Source organism: Salvelinus alpinus, chromosome 8 (assembly GCF_045679555.1).
Source record: "Salvelinus alpinus chromosome 8, SLU_Salpinus.1, whole genome shotgun sequence".
Classification (NCBI taxonomy): domain Eukaryota; kingdom Metazoa; phylum Chordata; class Actinopteri; order Salmoniformes; family Salmonidae; genus Salvelinus; species Salvelinus alpinus.
The window spans coordinates 45,479,038-45,489,171 of NC_092093.1; the positions used below are offsets into that span (position 1 = coordinate 45,479,038).

The 10,134-nt window shown below is 40.3% G+C and overlaps 2 protein-coding genes across 2 annotated transcripts; one reads left to right on the forward strand and one right to left on the reverse strand.

Annotated features, from left to right (window-relative positions):
* The first annotated feature begins 1,653 nt into the window (after positions 1–1,653).
* Positions 1,654–4,243, forward strand: LOC139583214 (NF-kappa-B inhibitor alpha-like). The gene is made up of 5 exons (XM_071414048.1): positions 1,654–2,047; positions 2,601–2,709; positions 2,946–3,242; positions 3,365–3,622; positions 3,838–4,243. Exons 1-5 carry the CDS (start codon positions 1,803–1,805, stop codon positions 3,868–3,870), a joined length of 942 nt encoding a protein of 313 aa, XP_071270149.1. The 5' UTR covers positions 1,654–1,802; the 3' UTR covers positions 3,871–4,243.
* A 2,643-nt stretch (positions 4,244–6,886) lies between these two features.
* Positions 6,887–9,589, reverse strand: LOC139583215 (proteasome subunit alpha type-6). Its single transcript, XM_071414049.1, has 7 exons — positions 9,361–9,589; positions 8,610–8,704; positions 8,410–8,491; positions 8,016–8,171; positions 7,569–7,747; positions 7,291–7,385; positions 6,887–7,069 (listed from the first exon to the last, which is right to left on the reverse strand). The coding sequence occupies exons 1-7, from the start codon at positions 9,434–9,436 to the stop codon at positions 7,012–7,014; spliced, it is 741 nt and encodes a 246-aa protein (XP_071270150.1). The 5' UTR covers positions 9,437–9,589; the 3' UTR covers positions 6,887–7,011.
* Between the last annotated feature and the right edge of the window lie 545 nt (positions 9,590–10,134).

Genomic DNA, 10,134 nt, shown 5'->3' on the forward strand with positions numbered 1-10,134 from the left:
ACAAGTTTATGTGGTGCCTTGAGCAATGCATATGCTTGTGTAATAGTCAAGCAAGGAAGTAGCTGTTACAACTGCAACCCGATAGAGGGCAATAGAAATGGTGCGCATGGAAACCATAGTAAACACAGAACAAAGTGGCTGAAGGAAGGATGTTACAACATTTTACTATAGCAAATTAACAGGAACTTCCTATATTTTTGGCAGGGGGGGGGGTTCCTTAAAAAAATCTAATCAAAAGTCATGATAACATTATGAAATTAGACTGAAATCCCCTCCAGAAAAAGCATATTATGTCCTTAGCCTAGTTTCAGTATTGTGGCGCTTTACTTGTCAGAGAGATGTTCTGTTACACAGATAGAGGAGTGTGCCTGCCACAACAGGCAGACTCCTGACGGTGTGACGCACACCCTCACTTTACATCAGACAGCAGGGTGTGTGTGTGTGTGTACAGTGTCATCTCACCCAGTATCGCCCCACAGATGTGTGAATGCTTACTGTTAGTGGTTACGGTTGCTATGTTGTTAAAATCATCTGTCCCTGTGCAAACATGACGTTTTCAGTTGATTTGTCAGGGTGAGGCTATCCCAGGTAGACAGTATAGAGTTTATAAACGCTGTCACGCAAGGTAAAGCCAGCAGAGATGTTATGCAAGGTGAGAAGTTTCCCTCTGGGGTGATATCCCCCTCACACATTCACATCCTTAGACTGGGTCAGACGTCAAGCATGATGTAAATACCAAAGATGTTTGCATAACCTACATCTTCACAACATCTCTCAATAGTGTTGTTTTAGGGAAACTCTTTTGATTTCCAAGGGAATGTCATGTAATATTACATTAGGTATTTGCAGCACATCAAGGGTTACTCCAGTAGGCTATATCCCATGAAGGAACATGCAGCAGTGTCAGTTTCATTGTGGGGTTATGTACACCATGCCCCCTGGTTTTATTCTGCAGTCAGAGTCCCTGTGGAATCATCTGTCTCCCAACTCTATCTGATTCACCAAAGACATGTGAACCATGCAACTAGAGGGAATATTTTGGTTTTGTTTTCCCTACACTGGACTTTTGTTCTGTATTCCTACATGAAGGCTGCAAACATCCCTCCAACATGGTATCCCAACCTGGATAAAAACCTGGCCATATGGAGAATACATTTGCAATGTATTATCTGTTTATGCTTGCAGATATGCATTTTATTCATGTATGATAGCATATGAGATCAGGTGAGGTGCAGAACTGTAATCGTACAATAATAAATAGGGTAAACTAATATGATATTTCACACACTGGTTGACCTTCAATTTACATTCCATGGAACACCTGCATGCATAGTTATCAAAATACTAGTCTCTCCTGTATACAGTCAAAATTTGCAAAATGTGCTGAACAATTATGTAATTTCCCTCAATTACCTCGTTATGACACATTAATTCCCTAAGTGAAAAGGGATTTATTCTAGAACCTGTCAAAGGCACCCGTTTGTCTCTCATTCATTTATCTCATTCATTGAAGGTATTTCTGTCTGCATCACAGGTAGATTTTGATGTCTAATAGGAAACTACAAGTTTTCATTCTTACTCTGAGTCTGTGGGGCTAATTCGAAGGGGAATTTTTCTCATAAAAGCCCAGTCTATGAGTTTCCCTGCTAGTTGTGTCGAGATAACTCAATGTGGAAATCCCCCATTCTTTTGTCTCCTCCCCGTAGAGCATTAAACCCACTGGCGCCTCCCTCCAACACACACTCCAATTCCAAACTTGAGAGAGAACAGAGAAGTGAGTCGACTTATCAGTCTTATTCACTATGGATGTTACAGTTTCAAACCACAAACAAATGGATTATAACTATGATGATATGGAATCAAAACACGGGAAAATGGTACCTTACCAAGAAGACCGTTTTGATAGCGGTCTGGATTCTCTAAAAGATGATGAATATGGTAACCTTGTGAAGGAGCTGGAGGAATTGAGAGTGGCCAATGTCGAAGTCTTGGCAAACCCCTGCAGTAATGAACCCTGGAGGAAAACAGTGACCGAGGACGGCGACACGTAAGTTCACTTTTATCTTTGGGTAATGTTGCATTTAAAAGGGATGTAGGCCTATAGGCCTACTGCAAGTGCAAAAAGGCAAATTGAAATATCCTATTATATTCTAAAACAATGTTTTAAGAATACAGCATTTTATGCAAAATCCTATGCTTTCATAAAGTATACAAAACTCACAGATATGCTCATGTTATCAAGATGTTGTAAAATTGAGCAGCTGATAGTCATAATTTGCAAGTAAACAACATGATAGTCATAATTTGCAAGTAAACAAAATGACTTTTGGACTCAGTTGTATGATGAGTATGTACTTTGCCTCAGAGCTGCGCCTAGGCGTTGCTAAAGTCAGCTCTGCGCAGTTAGGAAAGTCCCTGACGAGATGCCAGGAATGATAATGCATCAGATGTGTCAAGCCGCAACTGGTGGAAATAACCCGAAATAATCCTTTATTGCGCAAGGCTCTAGTGTTCGCGCTTTGTTCAACCACTTCCTATGCGCCATGCATATCTGAATCGCAGCCTTTTTTAAACGTTTTATTTTCCCCTCCTCCACACAGGTTTCTCCACCTGGCCATTATTCATGAAGCCACAGAACAAGCCGAGCAGATGATCAAACTGTCACACAATGATAATATATTACTGGACGCACAAAACAATCAGAGACAGGTAATTATTGATGACCAATGGGGAAATAGATAATTGATCAATTTAACAAATATATAGGTTAATAAAAAAACATACTTAATTCGTTAATTAAAACAATTCATTGGTTGATAAACAACTGTCTTATTGAAACAAGTGGTCATTACTACACATATAGTTATTAACTGTTATAAACAAGCCATCTAAATGGTGGTATTTACACCTGAAAACAATATCTAACCACCTAATTCTTCTCTCAGACTGCGCTCCACCTGGCAGTAATCACAGAACAGCCCCATCTGGTAGAGAGGCTACTGAAGGCCGGGTGTGACCCGCGGTTAGTAGACGACAGTGGGAACACCGCCCTCCACATCGCCTGTAAGAAGGGCTCTCTCACCTCCTTCAGTGTGATCACCCAGAACTGTCTCCGCCACCTCAGTTACATCCTCACCTTCCCCAACTACAGCGGACACAACTGCCTCCACCTCGCCTCCATTAATGGATACCTCTCCATGGTGGAGAGTCTGGTTCAGCTTGGTGCCGACATCAATGCACAGGTATGTTCATCACACAGGTATTCTGTTGCCAATAATCAAGTATCCCCATTGATGATTGAAAACCTAAATGTATTCTCAAACCCCAAAAAACTAATGTTTGGTGTATTTTTGTTTCCCCGCAGGAACAATGTAGCGGTCGTACAGCGCTCCACCTGGCTGTAGACCTCCAGAACCTATCCCTGGTCCACCGGCTCCTCTCCCTGGGGGCAGACGTCAACAGTGTGACATACGGGGGCTACACGCCGTACCACCTGACCTACGGGCGTCAGAACACAGAGATCTGCCACCAGCTGTATGAGAAGACAGACCAGGAGCTTAGAGAGCTGCCTGAGAGCGAATCAGAAGAGAGCGAGGAGGAGTGCATGTCTGATGATGAACAGGTGAGAAGCTAACAACAGCTACACTGGTCTCACTTGTAAAAGAGATTTGATCTCTATATAAACAAAGGTTAAATTAATTAAAAACTGCAGTACTAGAGAGAGGGGGGAAAGGCTCTATCTGTTCAAATGGATTGACTACTTACTACCAAATAAATATTTTTTTCTATTTAAATGACAGTTGAGTTTACAGATTCGTTTCTTTTTTTTCTACACAGATGTACGATGACATTACATTCGGGCAGAATTGAAGTGGTCGCATCACATGGTGATGTGAAGTCAAGTCGAGGAAGCTGCTACGGGCCAGTCCAGTCAAAGCCCAGTGGGAACTCCAGGTCCCAGAAGCCTTCGGGAGAGCCGCCTAGAGCCTGCCGACATACAAGGCGACAGAGAGACAAGACTGAAGATGCCGTTCGGTCGGGATGGAAGTCTGGTGTTCTATGAAGATCCAACGCACCGCACACATAATATGACCCCTGACCTCAGAGAATTCTCCTATTTTCATGTATATATCAGTAATATATTGTAAATACACAGAGATATTTTTATACTTGTGAATGTTTTTATTAAATGTGAGTGAAACACTATTGAAAATAATGAATAAAATATGCATCTATAAATGGATTTTGACTGCTCTATTTCCTACTCTTACGCACTGTGGTTTTGGTTCATTTCCTGTGACACGATGATTATTTCAGCAAACTGTCTCACAGTACAGTCCTGAATTTCCTGTCACACTCTAGTAATTCTCCATGTCCATTTTTACACAGTAATATACAGTATCAAACCATCTCAATAAACTGCCTAACTTAGCCAACACTACTCACTAACTGACATGGAAAATCCCACACAAGGCCAGTGGTGTAGTACTTATGTACTTATGTAGTACTTATGTAGAAATACTTGAAAGTAGCTGTGTTGGCGTATCAGTACTTTACTATTTATTTATATTTTTGACAACTTTTACTAAAGAAAATAATGTACTTTTTACAACATACATTTTCCATGACACCCAAAAGTGCTATTTACATTTTGAATGCTTAGTAGGACAGGAAAAAGGGCCAAAGAGAACATTCCAAAATGCAACTGCCTCTGATCTGGCGGACTCACTAAACACAAATGCTTCGTTTGTAAATTATGTATGAGTGTTGGAATGTGCCCCTGGCTATCCACACATTTAAAAAAACAAGAACACGGTGTCATCTAGTTTGCTTAGTATAAGGAATTTTAAATGAATTATACTTTTTCTTTTGATACTTAAGTATGTTTTAGCAATTACATTCACTTTTGATACTTAAGTATATGTAATACCAAATAGTTTTTTACTTTTACTCAAGTAGTATTTTACTGGTTGACTTTCACTTGAGTCATTTTCAATTAAGGTATCTTTACTTTTACTCAAGTATGAAAACAGGGTACTTTTTCCCACCATTGCACAAGGCTCATGTACATTTTTCACAGACTTGCAAGACAAGTGAATTCCCCTTCCCCCACATAACACACACAGGACTTGAAATATATAATATATGCCATTTATATCCAAAGCACCAGTCACACATATTACGTATGGGTAGTTCTGGGAATCAAACCCACTATCCTGGTGTTGCAAATGCCATGCTCTACCAACTGAGCTACAGAGGACTAGTCTGGGGTTTCTTGGTTGGGGTGGGGTCATCAGATCTGTGAGTCACATAGTTAAAAGTCCCTCCCGGATTGGATGTGTAAGAGGAGCTCCTGTTCTGCACTGTTTTATACAAAACATTACACCTCAAAAGTACCACTGAATCAGTGTCTGGGTAGGCATAGGAAGTGCCGACTCATTCTGTAGAAAACCTACTGTTCACCAAACAGGGAATTACTGAAATTTACCAGACTGGACTACCCATGCCTATTATTTGTATTACCAGTAGCAGTAATGACTACTGGGAAACCCTGAGAGCTAAAAGTATAACACAGGACAAGGCTGCATTTCAGCTGACTAAACATACCCCAGGTTTCCATCCAATTGGCGACAGATTTTCATACGAATATTCTAAAATCCGCAGCTCTCCTTCAGCAACCCTTGCTCCCAGTTGCACATCTGATAAACACTATTATAGTCAGTCAGTGGTAGAAAAATGCATGATCTTTGGACTACTGGCAGTGTAAAATGGACCCTATAATTGCTGTGGGTCATAAACATCAGTTGGCCTATAGACCTCTGGATTCTCAGGGGATTTCCTAAGGAATCTGACTCAGCCTCACCCAAGGACACAACAGTACCTCTGCATGTAATCTGTTCATACCCTCTGGACATAGAACTAACATGACGAGTCAACAAAACACTAATCCTGAGACTTTGGATTAGTCTTTTGCCTCTGTAATCTAAACCGCATTCGATATGTGACCCTTTCCAATAGGAAAATAACCCATCTAGTTCACTTATTGATAATACATTTATCTGGAAGCCATTAAACCTTTACCCGCTATGCATTCAGGTATGTAAACACCTTTTACTCACATCTCTCTCATCACATATAAATATTGCACAAGACAGTTTGCCTTGTGATTGTCGCCTGAGGTGCATTTTCAAACAAATTTATTTTTGACTTTCTGAAAGTGGAGAATGCATAGAAATGATAGGAGCTAAACAGGACACAACCAGTTTTGACTGACTGTAGTAAAGAACCTCTACCACAGTTCTGCAGTAGTATGACGTGATTAAATTAGCAGAACCACAACAGGAAGTCAATGTTCTACTCTGCAGCAATGTTCAAAACTTTCCCAGTTTCTAAATCTGTCTCAGTCAGATCACCTAATTTAAAGAGAGAATAGGATCATAAGCACTTACAAACATATTGTAGAAATGCACTTACAAATTTGTAATATATTGTACGAATTGCAATTCGGAACACATCCTACGAATTGCAATTTATTTATATGTTGGATGTAGCATACGAAATGGATGACGTAATACACAACTGTGCAACATTTCCTGAACCCCGTTTTGCCTCGTGAGTACTACTTTCAGAATTATTAGCGAAAACATATACAAAACCTCTGGAACAGATCTTTAAACAGGTAAAAAAAAAAGTCAAATTAGTACTAGGTCATATAACAAAGGCCTGGTGCACAGAATTCAGTCAAATCTATGGTCACACAATGAGCACTGATTTAAAAAGAAAAATATTGTCATACTCCTACACAGTCTGTCACTAGTACCTGAGAAAAAAACATGTCCCGACATTAAGAGATCTAACTGAAAATAAATGAATTCAAATATAAGAATTTACTAGAAACATTTTTAATGGAACAGGGGGTAAAATATACAGCAAACAAGGATAACACCATTCTTCAACTGGGGGACTACAAATCCCATCATTCAGTTACACATCTCTCTGGTCTTTCTGGGCTTAGTCTCTCTCCGCTAGGGACACCAGGTGGATGTCCACCTCAGACTCGGTCAGAATCCTGCAGTTAGAAAAAAATACAGATTCAAATTCGACATTCCTCACTATGAACTTCACGACAACACAATTCTGGTGGTACATTAGTGGGACAGACCAATATAGCACCTCCACACCTAAAGTGTACCTCTTTTACACACTTTCTAAACAACAAAGGTCTTACTGTATTTTATATGGGGCCTAATGATGCTAAGTGAGAGTGTTCAGAGCAGAGTGGTGCTTCACCTGAACTTAGGATCCTCTGTTGTGATGACTCCTATCTCCAGCTCAGAGGGCTTGAAATCAATTGACAGGACTGTTGACAGACAGGTGATGGCGGTCTGAAGAGAGGGAAGCAGAAGGAGAGAGATACAATTAAACCACATCTACTGTTTTTGCAGAGGGGAGAAACAAATGCTGACCGTACAACATTTCACTTAGTAGTTCATTTCACTTTCATTTTGTTGTATCACTAAACTTTGTACTGTATGTACACAGTTAGCGGAGTGGAAGGGGTTTTCTACCTCAACAGTTTCTTTAAAGTTCCAGTCGAGTTTCTTTTTGACTTTCTTCTCCAGGAAGCTGGTGGCCTCTGTCTGTTTGACCCCTGCAGCAGTGGCCTTGAAGCCACAGTAGTAGCCTGCAGGGTCACACTTGTACACCTGGGGACCACACTCCTCATCCACACCTATCACTATCATGCCTGAAAAGCAGAAGAAAGGAAAGACATGATATTGGTCAAGGAGAACATTTTGTTTGTGCAGAAGATAATCTAAGAGTTGTAAACAATATCAGGGAAAAGATACATTGGCATTGTCTTTCTATAATTGTCAGAATTAAAATTAGGAGTACAACACAGCTCATTACAATTGCATGCTTTTGACTGCCTAGTATGTAGAACTTGTGCTTCAAATTTCAGTTCCAACACACATAAATCCAGTGATGGTGAACATGAATAAACATGCACTTACAGCATCCCAGCGGCCTCATCTCAGCATTCTGTGTATACACCTGAGAGATGTCAGCAATCCTCTTACACAGCATGTCCACTGGGATCTCATAACCATACTTGTACTTCCAGTTGGCTGCCTCGTAGCGCGCTCTCTGAACCTGGGACTTGCTGTCCGCTGGAGGAGAGAAGAGTCAAGCCGTTAGAGCCAGCACTGCGAATTGGCAATTTCAAGGTAGGCCTTAATGTTATGCACATGGAAGGGGGAAGAGTACCTTTTCTTGGTAAGAGTTGAATTATATGAGTTGGGATACAAGTAAAAGTGAAGTTGTTGTAGTTGTTAATAAGAGTTGGCTTTGACCATCGTAGCAGTTTACCAAGTAGTCTTGCTAAGGTATTGTGTATCCTACTCCTACCTGTCATCCCTGACATCACACAGCCAATGTTCTCTGTTATCCTGAACAGGTGAGTGACTGTGGAGGCATCCAACAGCTTGTCCTAGTAGAGACAAAACAAGGTAACATCCTTTTTAAGGAATCCAATTGTTGGACTAAGTTAGTACTCCACTTGTGAAAAGCCTAAAACAATGAGGTCATGGTTTTACAGCTGAACTTACCGGTACCTTCTTCTGTGTGACGACTACTGCGCAGTCTTTACCTCTGACTGCTACTGACGTGAGACCACCTTGGTTTATGGCCTTGAAAGCATATTCTGTGTAAAACACAACAGGATTATTCAGAACATGATTGAATCAATGCATACAACAAAAATCAAAAGCACTTCAGATAACTGCACACCTCTGGCACCATAGAATTAGGAATCACAATTCTAATTAAATAGGATCTCTGTCTGACCAATGATTATACACATAATTGTATCTGACACCCATTCTTCCTTCACGTTGAGATTGACCAAGATGGCCTCGCGAGACTTCCTAGCTTGCTAACAACATACTGTGGTTAGCTAGATTCCCTCACTAGTAACTAGCTAGCTGCACTCACGACTGCAATTACCACAATAAAGCAACATGTTTTCAGTAGCAATCTAGTACAAATGAAATGTCCATGTTGAGTGAGTAGGTAGCTAGCTAGTTATTTGAATTGTGTTTCTTATCAGGTGTTAGCCTAGCAAGCTGAGCATTCTGCGTATTGTCCGGATATCGTTGGGGGCAGTCAAATTAAATTTCGAAACTTAAAACTACATGCAGAATTTGAATATGTTAAATTTCAAAAATGACTATAGACGTAATGCAAGTTAGCTAGTTATCAATTTATTAGCGTTAGCTACTTAGCTAGGAACAATGACAGAGCATTTACCTAGCTGGGTACAGTATTGTGTGCATGCAAATGAAAATATACCGTACTAACCAACTTGGTAGAGTCTACCCTCTGGAGAGAAGATAGTGATGTGACGATCAAAACCTGCACTTGAGCCCCGGGACATCTTGGTTGGAATTTGGTTAGCTAAAAAGTGAGAAATATGTTGTAAACACAAATCTCACTTCATGCATAAATGAATCAGCGTCTCAGCAATACTAAAAGTACTTCCGGATCACGGAATTTCGGAGAAACGTTCTAAATAAACGTCCCCCACGTAATGGTAGTAAAAGGTGTCATTACCCTGTATTTATTCATGATGTATGAAAAATAATCCTCTAAACATGAACATTGATTCATATTTGTTCATATTTAAGTGACATTTGCATTAAATGGGGGTTTTTAAAACATGTTCCAAGGTCAAATAAATGCCCCCAATGCAAATCACTATGTATGCATTACATATTGGGTTATAGAGAAAAAACGATTTGTGCTGATGTAAAAATGGGGTGGGGAGTACTCAGTAGGGTCTGTAGAATTTATATATGGTGTCGTTTCATGGGGCTCTGAATAATACAGTGTGTTGTTGGCTTTTTACTGTGGTAAAACAGCTTAAAATGGGTGTGCCTGGCCATGGACAATATCTATGGTACAATTATAGCACTATACAGGAAAAACAATTCTTTGTTCAGATGTAAAAGTTGGGTGGGGAGTTTTCAGTAGGGTCTGTAGAATCATTATATGGTGTCATTTCATGGGGCTCTGAGAATAATACTGAGTGTTGCTGGCCTTTTACTCTGGTCAAACAGCTTAAAGGGGAACTGC

Excerpts from the sequence above, each read along its gene's own strand:
- LOC139583214 (XM_071414048.1), top strand. The coding sequence starts at position 1,803 with ATGGATGTTACAGTTTCAAACCACAAACAAATGGATTATAACTATGAT. Across the intron at positions 2,048-2,600 it reads GTGACCGAGGACGGCGACAC|GTTTCTCCACCTGGCCATTA; the intron begins GTAAGTTCACTT and ends TCCTCCACACAG. Across the intron at positions 2,710-2,945 it reads CACAAAACAATCAGAGACAG|ACTGCGCTCCACCTGGCAGT; the intron begins GTAATTATTGAT and ends TTCTTCTCTCAG.
- LOC139583215 (XM_071414049.1), bottom strand. The coding sequence starts at position 9,436 with ATGTCCCGGGGCTCAAGTGCAGGTTTTGATCGTCACATCACTATCTTC. Across the intron at positions 8,492-8,609 it reads TCACACAGAAGAAGGTACCG|GACAAGCTGTTGGATGCCTC; the intron begins GTAAGTTCAGCT and ends TGTCTCTACTAG. Across the intron at positions 7,386-7,568 it reads ACTTTAAAGAAACTGTTGAG|ACCGCCATCACCTGTCTGTC; the intron begins GTAGAAAACCCC and ends CCCTCTCTTCAG.